This window comes from Palaemon carinicauda, chromosome 26, assembly GCF_036898095.1.
Source record: "Palaemon carinicauda isolate YSFRI2023 chromosome 26, ASM3689809v2, whole genome shotgun sequence".
Lineage (NCBI taxonomy): Eukaryota > Metazoa > Arthropoda > Malacostraca > Decapoda > Palaemonidae > Palaemon > Palaemon carinicauda.
Window position 1 is genome coordinate 4,858,567 of NC_090750.1, and position 15,547 is coordinate 4,874,113.

The window sequence follows — 15,547 nt, forward strand, 5'->3', positions numbered from 1 at the left end:
GATCGATTAAATGTGTGTGATTCCTTTTATAATTATGATGAAGGGTAAGGGCTGCTCACTATATTGCTTTATCGGAGTCCTCATTTGGTTGCAAGGGAAATTACCCATACAACCTTTTACTTGTCATTCTCACTTGTATTATTATCATTATTATCTTTACTTTTATCAACCCATCTGCAGCCATAGTTAGAAAACCACAGTATTAGGAGCAATAAAAACTAAACTCGGGAGAGAATTTCGTAGAAAGATAAACATTCTTACAAATTCTGAAACGAGTGTTGAGTGGATGAGGTCAATTGTATTTAAGGGAGAAATGACAAGTAGTTGTTGACATCGTATGGCATCAAAAACTTTTTCGATAGAAACGTATATCGCTTTAAGATCTATTGATTTTAGTTGTGAAGAAAGAGAGCCATAAATGAATAAAATTCATAAGATTTACCCCATCGCTAGCCTCCAAATTCCCTGCTTATTAAGGCGTATTAGACTGTTACTAGCGTTAACAGACAGTTATCGGCAAATACTGAACAGCAGGTACAAGGACCCATTATGTAAACGTCACCTTATATGATGTTTTTTATTTTATTATTATTACTTTGTGTTGGAAGTTGTCTTACTTGGAACAAACTTAGTAAAGTCTTAGTTTCAAGTGCGATTGGATTCGACAGAAGGCGTAATTTCTTCCGATCATTTTATAAGGTTTGGACGTTATAGGTTCAGTGTGTATCCTGGAATTCTCTTTCTTATGCGCTTGCATTTAAAAAAAAACTTTTAAAATTATATCAGTTTCTGCCATTGAGGAATATTCAGTGAAGTCTTTTTGGAATAATGCAGTGTGCCAGTTTTCAAAAAACTCTCCAGTATTGTGACAGCTATTTTCAAGCTTTATTGACTGACAAACGACTACATTTTATGTTGTGAAAGTTTGATATAATTATTGTAAACTAAAGCTGCGGAATATAGAATCTTACTAATCGCTATATAACTATTTTGAACGGTTTTCACTAAGGTTTTAAGTATCAAATACTAATTATATATTTTCTAAATTTATATTAGATTTGTTATCAAGATATTAGTTCATCATACGAACAATTTCAAGAAATAAAATTAAAGGAAACTTAGTTGAGTGGCTTCTTGAAAATATTTGAAGTTTGGTTTTACTATTAATTACTACCAAAAAGATTAAAGAAAAACATTTATCATTATAAACGTTGGCTCGTCCTATTTTTTAATTTACCATAATTTTGTTCAACCAATGTTTCAAGAAAAATTCCAACGAAACTATACTTCGCTTGATTTTTTTTTTTTTTTTTGTCTTGACTATGTATTCTTTATATCTAGCTTCACCTCCTTAACCCCAGTAATTTTCTCTTAACATTCCTAGATTAAATGATACAATATATAGCTTTTGATTATTTTGCCCATAACCTTTCTAGCATTTCTAGTCTCAATTTTACCAAATCTTTTATTTGTTTGATATATGTCTTCATATCAATATTCCGTATATGATTGTAACCATATATTTTTTTCTTCTATTGATCACCTTCCCCTCTATTTAACATCACTCTGTTAAATGTTCCCATATCTAGCCTTCAGTTTTTCAACGTATACACCAGTTACTTAGCATTTTTGTTTATAAATGTTAACCTAATTACCTTTTATGTATTGATCCACTTCCCTTGTCAAACACTCATGAAAATACACCTGTAGCTAGTTTTATATCTATTGATCTTATACTAATGTATTATTATCCCTCTTTTCAATGTTACCCTATCTAGCATGAGTTATCTGTCACTGCAGGCTACGTTCTTCGTAATAATGTTATCATATTTAGTTCGTGTCTCCTTACCCATTTGTCTGATATTCCTCTTTCAAATGTTGCCTTATTTAGATTTAATCTACTGGTCACATACCTGATCTCTGTTTATTAATACAACACTACCATGCTTAACATTCCTTATGTCCAGTGGCACCATATTCAATAATCCTTTTTTTCATTCATGTACCATTGACTTTCATTCCTCGTGACTAGGTTACTATATCAGGAATCAATTTACTGATCACATGATAGAGTTCTAACATTCCTTGTGTTATTCTTTCCAAATCTATTTATTCATTGGTCATACACAAGTGTTTAAACATTGCTCCTATCAGTGAAACTATAACTAGTTTTCATCTGTCAATATTCAAACCTCATGTCTGGCATCCCTTCTTTCAAAGTTATCATATTTAGAAATTTCAATTGATCATGTGATAGTTTATATCCTTGTTAATATTTCCATATCTAGCAGTCGTTAACTGGTAATATACTGTGGAAAAATTTAGGGAGTTCTAGAACTGTATTCAGCAGTTTTGCTTATCATCTACTTTTTTAATTTTCCACCCAATTATATTCATTACTATTTCTCTTCATAACGTTTCCATTGACCTAAATACTAGCACTAGTTTTATACCCTAATTTTCTACATTAAAGATAATTTATTCATCTTATCCTGAATGATATGAAACTAATACTAAATTTCATATGTAATTAAAAACAAACGCTTGCACCTTGTAGCAAATCATAAACATATACCAACAGTATTTCCTAGTATTGCATCTACCAAAATGTATTTTGAACTTCAGTGCCTTTGATGACAACTTCCTATCTGTGACCTCCACTCCCCCACCCCTCACTTCCGCCACTCTGATAAGTTATAGAATGAAAGGTAGAAAAAAAGAAGAAAAATACCAACTAACCTATCATTCCCCACTTAACCTTACTCACAACCCCCCCCCCCCTCAAGTTCGCCCTAATATTGAGATTTAAGATTACCGGTAAACACACAAAATTTAAAATAGAATATAGGCCTACTCACCAAACTATAGAATTTCAGGATATTATTATTATTATTATTATTATTATTATTATTATTATTATTATTATTATTATTATAGTACAACACTAGTTAGAAAAGCAGGATGCTATAAGCCCAAGGGCCCAGCAAAGGAAAATAGTTCAGTTAGGAAAGAAAATAAGACGATATCCTAAAAGAGATGTTTAAGAATAACATTAAAATGAATCTAGTACGTAAAAACTATAAAAACATTAAAATCACAGAGGAAGAAAAAAGAGAATAGTGTGATCTAGCATACCCTCTAGCACGAGAACTCTACTCAAAGACAGCGGAAGACCACGTTACAGAGGCTATGGCATTATCGAAGACTAGAGAACAATGGGTTGATTTTGGAGTGTCCATCTCCTAGAAGAGCCGCTTGCCACAGCTGAAAAGTCTCTTCTACCCTTCTACCCTTATCAAGAGGAAAGTAACCACTGAAAAATTACATTGCCGTAGTAAACCCTTTGAGTGAAGAAGAATTGTTTGGTAATCTCAATGTTGTCAAGGGTATGAGGACAAAGGAGAATTAGGAAAGAATAGGCCAGACTATTCGGTGTATGTTTAACCAAATGGAAAATGAGCCGTAACCAGAGAGAAGGATCCACTTTAATACCATCTGACCAGTCAAAAGATGCCCTAACTCTCTAGCGGTTGTATCCCAATTAGCAACTTTCAATAAGAAATAATTTCTCCTGGTTAGTACAGTGGTAACATGTTCGCCTTGCATTCACATGACCGGTGGTTGGCCCATACCCGGGAAATCTATTCTAATAAAACTAGAACTGAAACAAGACACATTTACCTTTGGTAAAAATATGATACTTTAGTTTTTAGCCAAAAAGTTTTTAATCATAATTTTTAGTAATTTTGTAATTTGTCAATGAGGGACCAAATTGTGAACACAGTGACAGTATGTAACTATCACCTGAGAAACATAGCATTTATTGTAAAATATTTAACAGAGGGCAGTACAAAAATTTTAGTGGTGAGTCACGTAATATCAAGGCTTGATTATTGCAATTTTCTTTACTACAAATTGCCCAATACACTACTAAGAAAGCTTCAAAATGTGCAAAACTGGGCGGCTAGACTGATAAAAGGTATTAAACTACGATGGAGAATAACTCCTGCATTGATCGATCTACATTGGTTACCTGTTAAGGCTAGAATTTAAGTTAAGATTTGCTTGTTAACCCACAAAGCACTTACAAGTGATAAGCTTAAATATCTTCATGATTGCTTGGTCCCCTACCCTGAAGCTACCAGCGCCGCTGTAAGAGTTAGACATGCTAATGACCCACATAGACTTCCAAATTAGTGTGAATCATGCAATAGGAGGAAGAACGTTCAGTTATGCTGCACCAAGACTCTTCAACGACCTTCCACTCGATGTCAAGAGTAGCAAAAATGTGGCAGCTTTCAAGAAAAACCTGAAGACTTATCTTTTTAAAAAGTTATAATAGTGACCTGAAAACTATTAATCCTGAATAAAAATGCTAGCGAAATAACTGATAAGATACAGAGCAAAATATTAACTGGAAAGAAATTATTTTCTCACACACCAAGGCCCGCCTGAACAGACTTTTAGAGTCTGACGGAGGGCGAGAAATAAACCCGTAAAAGTAAGTAAGTAATCGATACCTTGTGTTTTATGTATTTCTGATCACGATTATTTGGGGAAACCTTTCATCGTGTGTTACGTGACTTCCTGCCCACACTGAGGTCAAGATAGAACTGAGTAGATAATAGGTTGGGGATGGGTGTTAGATTTGGGAACTTATGAATAAGGACTTTTAAGCTTTTGATTTGTTAAGAACAGCTGACAAATGCATCGCTCTAAAACACAAAAATCTCCCTAAAGTAATTTAACCAAAGCATAGGTAATAACCTAATATTAGTCTCCCAAATGTAAAAAATGGACTTTCACTTAAATAGACTTCACAAACTAGACAGGACTCGTTCATCTTTTATAACAAATTCCAGTTTCATTGTAAATTAAAGTATAATTATTATTATTATTATTATTATTATAATTATTATTATTATTATTATTATTATTATTATTATTTTTATTATTATTATTATTATTATTATTATTAGTGGTACTGTGCTCTTGAACTTATTTGGTTTCAAATGTTACTTTGGTGACAGGATTCACTACTTTTAGAATGGATGCTATATTTTTGTGCGAGTTCTGTGGAGACCATATGGGAGAGGAAAAGACGACGCCTAGAGTCCTTCGATGCGGCCATACATTCTGTACGCCTTGTGTTTCTGAATTCTACGGAGGAGGTAAATACAAATGCCCTACCTGCGGTAAACATCTTCATTCAAAGTATTTCAGCTCAATACCAGTAAACCACGCACTCCTTAAAATCATGAAAGCTAAGAAGTCTTTTGGTGACAAGGATGTTAATGAATTTGAGATTTTGCCTGAAATTTCTATTGAAGATAATCCTAAACATTCTAATGACGAGACTGGGTCACAGTTGATTCTTCATGATTATGAAATAGAGAAATCTGTTTCTCCCAATGAACCTCCCCAGCATGCTGGAAAATGCAACAACCATGGTTCATACTGCATGTTTTGGTGCAAAAGTTGCAAAGAATGGATATGCCATGATTGCTTTGTGATTTCTCACCCACCATTAGTGTGTGAAATTAGAACTTTTAACCACGCCCTCTCCGAAATAAAATTAGGAGAGGATCAGTGCATCAAGAAGACTGTCAAGCAGTTCGATAATCACACTGAAAAATATATAAAAAAACAGTCAGCTCTGAAGGACATGAGAGAAAAGAACAGAGCCCTGATCAAGGAACTACAAAGACTGTTATCGAAGAACCAACAGGCAAAGAGAGAAGTCGAGAAACAGACTGAAGACATCAAAAGTATTCTTGCTGAGGGGCTATCCACTCTGTTGACACTTCTCGAGTCACAAAGACAACTGCTGGAAGCTCAGACTTTTGATAAAGTTTTCTCAGCACGTCACCAAGCCCAAGCCTGGCAGAGCAAATTACTGGACTGGCATGACCCAAACAATCTACTTTCAGGTGAAGAAATGGGTTACTCAGATGAGGTAAGCAATGCATGTTTGATGTATGCTGTTACTTCTGTCAAAAGTAGGCATACCACTTGGACATAGATAGTTGTAGAAATAAAAGTGTCGAGCTTCTGCCTGAAAGAGAGATATCATACATGGAAGGTGTAGGCCAGCGTTTCATGTTAATAACAAAAATTGTTACAAATGTTTGATAGCTGCCATCATTCAGGTACTACTTACACAATTGAGGCATACTTCTTTGAAATGAAAAGTAGTAAATTTAAAAAAAAAATGGTGAAGAGAGTTCATACTTGAATGAGAAAGTTTATTCATTATTACACTGACAGACAGTTGTATTGCTATAGTGTATATATAAGTAATTTTCAGAGATATCATGTATGTACAGAGTTCAGAATACATCTTGGGTATAAGTAATCGTAATAAAGAATAATAGGATTGTTATTTCGTGTTGCCCTTTTGTAAATAACTGGAATAGATTAGTATCTTTATTTTTAGCTACAGAAATCTACGCTAACTGCCATTGCTGTTTTGAAGGATTTGCTTTTGTCTTCGGATAATAAGGACATTAAATCCCAGACAAGTGGATTAGCAACTGTTTCCAAAAAGGTAAACTATTCCAAAATTTGAAATAAGACTTTATCAGTCATCAGACTTTGTATCATTATTATATGGAACTTGCTGTGTGATTCATCTAATATAATTTACATATAAATAAATGAAGTGAGGGAGTGAGTGACCTAAATAATGCCTTTATCAAAAGATGCGAGTTAAGTGTCATACATAATGCCATTGTCAAAATCAAGATCAGAAAAAAAAACCTTGGACAATTAATAGAAAACCATAATGAATACCATTGGTATCTGTAAATTAATCAAGTTTAATTTTCTAGTTTTCATTTTCATCACAGGTATTCTTTGAGAAGGATTTTTTTCCTACACGTAAAACAAACCAATAACCTTTAATACGAGTATAACATCAGCAAAACTTGAGCAGACATTAGACTTTTAACAACGTGAACTTAGTTGGTTGCTGGGTGATGAATAAGCCACATACACCTGACAAATAAAACAATCCTTACTTTAACTTCAGCTGCAGCCGAGTACACTAATACACTGCTCTGTGTGTGTGACTAATTTTTCATTAGACTGATTGCTTTTAGTATCTTTTCAGAGTGTGCGACCTTGGGCCTTTTTGATATCTACCCCTAAGCCAGACATATGGCTTTTCCATAAAAAAAAGCCACCGTTCGGGCTGGTATATGAGTAAGCCCTACGGTGGTCCTCTATTTACTTTGTAGTTTTTGCAGTCATTGACCTGTGAGGAGTATACGGAGTGGCATCCTGTGCAGTGGAGAAAGTTTACTAACAAAAAAATGATTCTTCAACATCAGAAGGCAAGCAGAATTGATACCAAAGATGATCTCAGCTCATTTTCCCTTTCTTCGAAAACGAAACTGGCTATTTCTCATGCATTTTCTTTATAGGTCTATCTTCTAGGGAACATGTTGGGGGAATGGAAGCTGTACCCACACTCTTAGAAGTAGTTCCGAGAATACAGGTTTATGTTCCACCGCAAGTAGGGGCAATACACCCCTACCAATCTCTCAACCATATTGCCAACTCTTATAATTGCTGCTTAGTACCCTGATGACAATTTGGATCTGTTTAGGTCGTGATCTTTTCTTGGGATTGATAATGCCCAATAAGCAAAAACCTTTGAAGAAGGTTATATCCACCAGAGCTAAAAATCCTTTTGCTGTTGCTCTTCCACCAGTTCCCCCTGCAAAGGAGGTGTTAGACAAGAATCATTATGATGACCCTGATGATGAATCCCCAACAAAGTGGCACTGTCTACAATGATGAGATCCTCAACCACTGGAAAGAAGATAAAGAAAGATGTGAAGTATCTACAGCTTAATTTGGTTGTCTCCTCCTCTGTATTCTTTGTTTGCTGCTGGTTAGGTGTTGCCAAATGCATGTAGGTGTCACCAAATGCATGATCACCATTTGCCACCCAGAAGAAGAAGAAAAGGTCATGGAAGCACAGGACGACTGGCTTTTTAGTTTTTCACAAGACTCCTAAAAATTCCCCTGCATGGCTTTTTGGAAGCAGTAACAGTACTCCAAGGTCACACATTAGGGAAGGAGTCTTAGTGTCTAGATCTAGCATTTACATGGAGACTCTTGTGAAAACCATTGTAAGAGACAAATACAGAGAATTAATAGTTATAGCTCTGATCACTCTAATGCCTCAGGGCAATCTTTGATTTGCTTTGGTGGCTGACCACTAATTGAAGACTGCTCCAAAGAAGCAGGAAATATCAACGGATACTTCTAACGCTTCTGGTTCTTCCTCCAGTGCTTTCTAAGCTGCAGAGATCCAACATCCTGAATGATGCTCCACCTACCTCACTGCAAATTGTTGACACAGTAAAAGAACTGACAAAGGCATCATCAGCGTAATCAGCATCCATGCTAGCCATCAGGCTATATCGTGGATTGATTATTGATAAGAGGTGGTAGCCCTATTTATGATGTGTCTCTATCCCTCAAACATCCTGGAGGGAGCTCTCGTTTTAGTGTCGAAAACACTTAACCTAGTAATTAAGGATCATAAATCCATGCCCTTCTGCTTTTCCTCCACTAAGGAAGCGGCTAGAGAGTTAAACAATCTTTTGCTTTTTCCTTTGTGGGTATTAAGATGCTACTTCTAATGGATTTGACACTCCAGACCTCAGCACAAGAGACTGTTTCTAAGCTCTGGAAAGGTTTAAAGAACGGTCTCCAAGACAACCACCTCCTTCTGGCTTTGGGAACTCGTCAATCACTCCTATGCCCCTGGAGGATGTGCAGGGTGGACCCTCGAGCATGAGAGCACAGAAAAGCAGGAGTATCTGCTCACTCTTAACCTTTAGGGAGAAGGTTTTCGTTGTGCAGGTCCTAAGGATCAGTGACTGGAAAATTCTAACAGCCTTCCCTGACACTACCTTTGGGAGCATACCCACAGGTCCATGGAGGTGTAGCTCCTCAACAGGTGTAATGAGCCCAGTTCTCTCACAGGATAAGTAGCATCATGTCTGGATAATGGCAAGAATATCTGTCGATTTTTTCCACTTTCTTATTCCCTTTCTTTGAGGTGCAGCAATCGCTAGATGCAGATAACCTATTCAACAGTGACTTCTATTTACAATTTGTAATTTATCTAAAGCTTTAACCCTGGATAGGTACGGTCCTCGGACACCCCTTTAAGGGTATAATCGGACGCGAACGACCCCGACGCCAAAAAAAATTCTTGAAAAATCAGTTTTTGCAGTAACCTCCTTTTTTCTTTTGCCAAAAAAAACTTCAATGAATGCTTAAAACAACTGTAAAGATAAATACTACTCATCTGCAGAAAAACTATTTATTATAAATATTTTAAAAAATTAAGTAGAAAAAAAAAGACCTGACATAAAAATTCATAAAAAAAAGTTTATACATATATACACAAATCCTTTTAGGAATTGATTCTTGAATGTTTAGGACACATCTTGATGTATTTTGGATGAAGTCAGACCCATGGAGGTGAAGATCTGAAATGAGAAAAAAAGGGTAACTTTTTTTGGCCAAAAAAAATTGTCCAAATTTCATGAATTTTTTTGGGTACCCAAATGAAATAGGAAGTGGCTAATTTTTTTAGGGAATAAACATATGTTATCCTAAAATAGAAATATGTAAAAAAATCTTCATTATTTTGTAAATTACATTTATATCAGGGGCCATATCTAAAGGTAATTTTTTGAGTACTTGGAAATTTCGTAAAAAAATACATATATTTAATAAATAATATGATATTTATGCAGGTAAAAATATACCAAAATATCACAAATTCTATAGGGAACAAGAATATATATAGATAGGACAGCTTACGCTTCGGATATGTCCACAAAATGGCCGCCAACCACACTGACTCAGACTCCCTAATCTGCCACTTGAAATGTAGGAAGGGTATGTCAATTTCAAGGTGTTATTTACTAATCTAATTATTATTGGATATGCATAAAAATTGTATGGTGGGTTGCTGGATAATTGTCGATTATTTAACGACTATAAAATTAAAATTCTGACACAAAAAAATTTTTTTGAAGGGAAATAAAATCGAAAAAAAAAATGTAAAACAATATTTTAGCTAAAAAAATTTGATGATATTCAATCAAAAAAAAAAGTAAACAAAATTTTCCGACAAATAAACATCTAGAGGAATCATTACTCTGTGATAGTTCCTTAGTACGTAGTAATTTTGAAAGAATTGGGAAAAAACGAAAAAATGGCAATCACCGGAAAATCGAACACATACCTATATATACGCCATATCTGGCTAAAAAAAAGATAGGCATGGGTAGCCAGATCATCTAGAAACACTTTCCAACACTATAAAAATATAAGTTTTGCGACACTACTTGCCAATTCCTTTCGGTAACATGACTAAGCAAAAAAATGCAAAACAAATAAAAAGGGGCACTCGTGGAAAAATGGCCATTCTAATATACGGCATTTCAGAAGAAAAAAAAATTCAGCCACGTGCTAGGCAAACCATCAAGGCATATTTTCCGACAAATAAACATATAAATGAAATATTACTCTGTGATAGTTCCTTAGTACGTAGTAATTTTGAAAGAAATGGGAAAAAACGAAAAAATGGCAATCACAGGAAAATCGAACACATACTTATATATACTCCATATCTGGCTAAAAAAAAAAATAGTCATGGGTAGCCAGATCATCTAGAAACACTTTCCAACACTATAAAAATATAAGTTTTGCGACACTACTTGCCAATTCCTTACGGTAACATGACTAAGCAAAAAAATGCAAAACAAATAAAAAGGGGCACTCGCGGAAAAATGCCCAACATTCTAATATACGGCATCTCAGATAAAAAAAAAGACATGCACGTGTTAGCCCAACCATCAAGGCACACTTTCTAACACATGAACATGAAAAAAAAATCAATAATATACGGCAATTCCTTATTACGTAGTAAATTTTTACAAATATTGAAAAAAAAAACAGAAATTGGCAACCGCAGTTAAATACCCAATATACCAATAACTACGTCGTATCTGACAAAAACAAAATCACGCATGGGTAGCCAGATCATCTAGACACACTTTCCAACATTAAAAAAGCAAAAGTTTTACGACACTATTTCGCAATATCTTACGGAAAAATGACTTGGCAAACAAATTAAAAAAAATTAAAAAGGGACACTCGCGGTAAAATGCCCGACATTCTAATATACGACATCTCAGATAAAAAAAAAGACATGCACGTGTTAGCCCAACCATCAAGGCACACTTTCTAACACATAAACATGAAAAAAAAAATGAATAATATACGGCAATTCCTTACTACGTAGTAATTTTTACAAATATTGAAAAAAAAACAGAAATTGGTAACCGCAGTTAAATACCCAATATACCAATAACTACGTCGTATCTGACAAAAACAAAGTCATGCATGGGTAGCCAGATCATCTAGACACACTTTCCAACACTAAACAAGCAAAAGTTTTACGACACTATTTGGCAATATCTTACGGAAAAATGACTTGGCAAAAAAATGAAAAAAAATGAGAAAGGGGCACTCGCGGTAAAATGGTCCTCGTGGTGATGAACGACATTTTAACTAAAAAAAAACACATGCACATGGTAGCCAAACAATCCACCAAGACTTTCCACAACTGATAACCTATACAAGTTGCACCATTCTACGACAATTTCATAATACGTAATAACTTTGATAATTATGCAAACTACCTCAGAAGGGTAAACTCGGACGCGAACGACCCCGACGCGTCTCAGAAATCGGGGAAGGAGTACAGCTACAGCAATGCACATCTGGACACTACTAGAGCGTGTAGGGGAGACACCTCCTGCAGGTCGATCACCCACAAATTCAGTCACAGGGGTGAGTCACGTGAGAAAAACCTGTTTTTTTTTGACGCTCGGGGTCGCAAACGACCCACCGTACCTATCCAGGGTTAAGCTGTTCCTCCCATCACTTGAGCAAAGCGGTTGACAGACCCATTGTATACTTGCTCATTAATTATTTAATGATTATACACTGGATAACATATTAAATAGATCATAGATCAATCAGTGCATTACCTATTTTGATAATGGCATTCTTTAACCCCATTTACATTCTGATGCAAGGATGTTATTTGGTTGACAGGAAATATGACTTTCACTTCCCTCAAGACAGAAGCTCATTAAGTTTTCACAGGGCAGTTAACCAAGTTATGTTTGGTTACAGGAATCTTCTCCTAAGGATAAGTTTTCTATTGAAGGCTGAGGGTTTGTATCACTTGTAGGAAAAAATGATGGATTGTAAAGAAACTTTTTTTTTTTTATGCCAATCATACAGACTTGAGAATTAAGTTACATGTCCTGACTCACCCTTCGCATAAGCACTTAGACCAAAGGTCAAAGTAACGGTTCTCTACATGGCGACCAGCTATATTTACCCGATTAAGAGCTTATAATACCCATTTCAGCTTTGCCAATGCTATATCCCTACTGAAGGTCTCCGGTTTGTAGTGTTTGCAAATAATAGATATTACTTTAAGATTTGTGATTTACCTCTCATGAACAGTAGGCTTAATATTGCTTGATAGTGTCAACTAGTAATGAACTGTAGCTGTAAAATATTCGATTATGTGATCATGAATAGTTGCTTCCATATCCCAATACATTGTATGGTCTGCAAAATTATTTTGTTAAAATTTTATTATCATAGGATGAAGAAGCAGTGGCAAGGAACCTTAATCAATTGTTGGAAACCTCAGAGTGGAAGGCCATTATTACAAAGACAGAAAATAATCAGCTTTCATCTGATAATTCTCTGCAGTGCTTGGCGAATATAACTAGTGGAACTGATGTCAAGCAATATATTTTTGGAAAGGGGATTGACGACCCTTATGTAGTACAAGATAAGCAAAGAGCAGTAAACTCTTTAACTTGTGGAAAATTTGAGGTCCTTGGTGAAAATCTGATAGATTTAAGTTCTAATGAAAGAGGGTTCAGAGGTCGATGCCCTCTCTCTCTAAAGCAGTGTCTGACACTTGATAGCACAGAACAGCCTAGATGTCGTTCTATAAATACACATTTCTCAGTTAAAAGAAAGCACCCCATCTCTCCACAGCTAGAACGAATATCAGAAACCGAGGAACAGGGTTGTCGATTGGAAGTAGAACGAGAAGAGACTGAGCAATTTCTCATAGAATACGAGAAAGATGATGATAAACCACAAATCTTGGCAAAAAGTATTGAATTATCAGAAGAAGGTAAGGAAAACCTTCACTCAATTACAATGAAAGATGAGACATTGAAAGGGAATCAATTTGAGTTTCTAAGTAAAATAGATACCGAGCATACAATCAACAGAGAAGTTCAGAATATAGCTTACATCACTGATATTTTCGATCCACTTAAAGATCCCACCAAGATCTTACCTGCAGTGTCGAAGGCCGAACTGAGATGCACTGAAGTGGAAGAAAACTTTCCTGGGGAGTTTCTATCGAAATATTCCAGAAATGGACTTCATCTACTTGATGAAGATCTTGACAGCGCTGTCCCCCAAGGTATGAAAGGAAAGAGACGTGATGATCCGGTGAACTTCAGAGCTAGCAGCTCTGCATCAAAAGTTATTAGTACGGCAAATGGACGGGATGGTACCTCCTTGTCAGGAGGGGCTAGTAGTATTGCATCAAGAGAAAGTACTATCACTGTGTCAGGTCTTGGTAATATTGTATCTGGAGGGATTATTGTCGTTACAGGTGAAGCAGATGAAGATGATGATCATGATGATGATAACTATTTATTGAAGGAATATACGTGTGACACAGTCCTTCCATTAGAAAGTAAAGAGAAATATGAAATGGGAAGAACCCAATGGAGAGTTAAAACTGGTGTCCCCCAAGAAGGAGAATATGGACATAATAAGCCGAAAAATTACCATGCGTTATACAAAGAGAAAGGAATAGTCTTCAAAAGAAGTAACATCAGTGGTGTCCTTATTAGTGGAAGTTATGTCCATGCGGATGAAGATACCAAGACTATGTCTTCTGGATATCAAACCGAAGATCTTATTGGCACAGATCACTATTATCAGATAAAAGAATTAACCCAAACTGAAAGTGACTATGACGACGAAATCTTTTTAACACCTACGAGTGAAGTTGGAGTAGTACATTATCCTATTGGCCATAACAATTCTATACTAAATTCAGATAAGGAAGCTAGAGATATTGGAATAGCATATAGCCTAGAAAGTGACACAACGCTTCCGATGGAAGACTTAATTGAAAGGCAGCGGTATATTAGACGTAAGATCTCAGAATCAAATGGAGAAAGAACCTCCCAGCTAACTGGCGCTGAAGCACAGGAAGACAATGTTGAAGATACAGATATTGACGCAAATAAAAGCAAAATTGGCAATAAATGCCGACTAATGTAAGTTTACTGCAATGCTTTATTCTACACAGAAATGAATATAAACTTATATTCTATATTACAGATTTACTGTTGATCAAACACAATTATTGTGAAAGTTGTTTTAAAAGGTCTTAACACATCACTTGCATTTAAGCTGGGTCCATAAATAGAAAAATAGAGTTTTATCGACTTTATCCTACGATGGAAATCGAGATATTTTCTATTACGGCAAGACTGTTTTTATTGTGATATATTTGATTTTAATCTTTTATTATGAATATATGCTTAGATTTTAATGGATACTTTAAACAAGACATTGATTTTAAAAACCTTATATAAATCTACAGTTATAATGTATTTCAAAAAAGAAACAAATATATTTAGCATGAATTATGTGTTATTTTATTAAAATTGTAAATATTTTACTTTACCTTTTACATTTGATTATATTTTCTGATTTTTATATTACCTAGAAATATTAATTACTCTTCATTCTTTGATGACAATTTTACTTATTTTGCAAACATGGCACACTGTCATTGAGTCTTTGCATTGTTCCTTTGGGCTTCTAGCTGCAACGAGTTTTTATATGTTAACTTTACTTCTGTTCCAATTAACTTGATTGAATTTTGCTGTTCAACTTCTATATATAATATGAGAGTGCAACAGCTGAGTGTTCTTTTAGTTACAAATCGGCCGTGATTGACCTCCACCTCCTTGATTTTGCCCAAATGGCTTAAATCTCCTAAATCTGTAAATGTACTTTGAATTTGATAACATGCAAATGCATTTGAAATATTTCTTTTTTTATATATACAATTAAAACAATATTTCTAAAGTTTTAATTCTGGCTTTAAAAACAGTGATGAAGAGTTAAAAAAAAAATAAGGGCTTTTCAAACCTTGATTCTTTTTAAGTAAGATTAAAACGTTGGTTTGAAGTCGTTTAGGCTATATTTTGAAAGGCGATTTATTCCTTGTTTTTTGAATAATTAGTTAATTTGAATTTACATAAGTGTTATATTTAAACTGTTCATGAATACAATTATATTAACCATATAAGTGAATTTATAGATCGAAATTAATTCTGAACCTTTGTGTTGTCCAACTGAAGGAAGGTGGATATGCATC

General features: G+C 34.9%; 1 protein-coding gene across 2 annotated transcripts; it reads left to right on the plus strand.

Moving 5' to 3' along the window:
* The first annotated feature begins 606 nt into the window (after nucleotides 1-606).
* On the plus strand, nucleotides 607-14,810 carry LOC137619470 (uncharacterized). Of its 2 annotated transcripts, XM_068349525.1 has the most exons (5): nucleotides 607-699; nucleotides 5,031-5,956; nucleotides 6,437-6,547; nucleotides 12,721-13,267; nucleotides 13,418-14,810. In XM_068349525.1, the coding sequence occupies exons 2-5, from the start codon at nucleotides 5,048-5,050 to the stop codon at nucleotides 14,437-14,439; spliced, it is 2,589 nt and encodes an 862-aa protein (XP_068205626.1). In that variant the 5' UTR covers nucleotides 607-699; nucleotides 5,031-5,047; the 3' UTR covers nucleotides 14,440-14,810. The 2 variants fall into 2 exon arrangements, with proteins under 2 accessions (XP_068205626.1, XP_068205625.1); XM_068349524.1 differs by having other exon boundaries at nucleotides 12,721-14,810.
* The last annotated feature ends 737 nt before the right edge of the window (nucleotides 14,811-15,547 follow it).

Coding starts and splice junctions, on each gene's coding strand:
- LOC137619470 (XM_068349524.1), top strand. CDS start 5,048: ATGGATGCTATATTTTTGTGCGAGTTCTGTGGAGACCATATGGGAGAG. Junction 5,957..6,436: donor AAATGGGTTACTCAGATGAG/GTAAGCAATGCA, acceptor CTTTATTTTTAG/CTACAGAAATCTACGCTAAC. Junction 6,548..12,720: donor TAGCAACTGTTTCCAAAAAG/GTAAACTATTCC, acceptor TTATTATCATAG/GATGAAGAAGCAGTGGCAAG.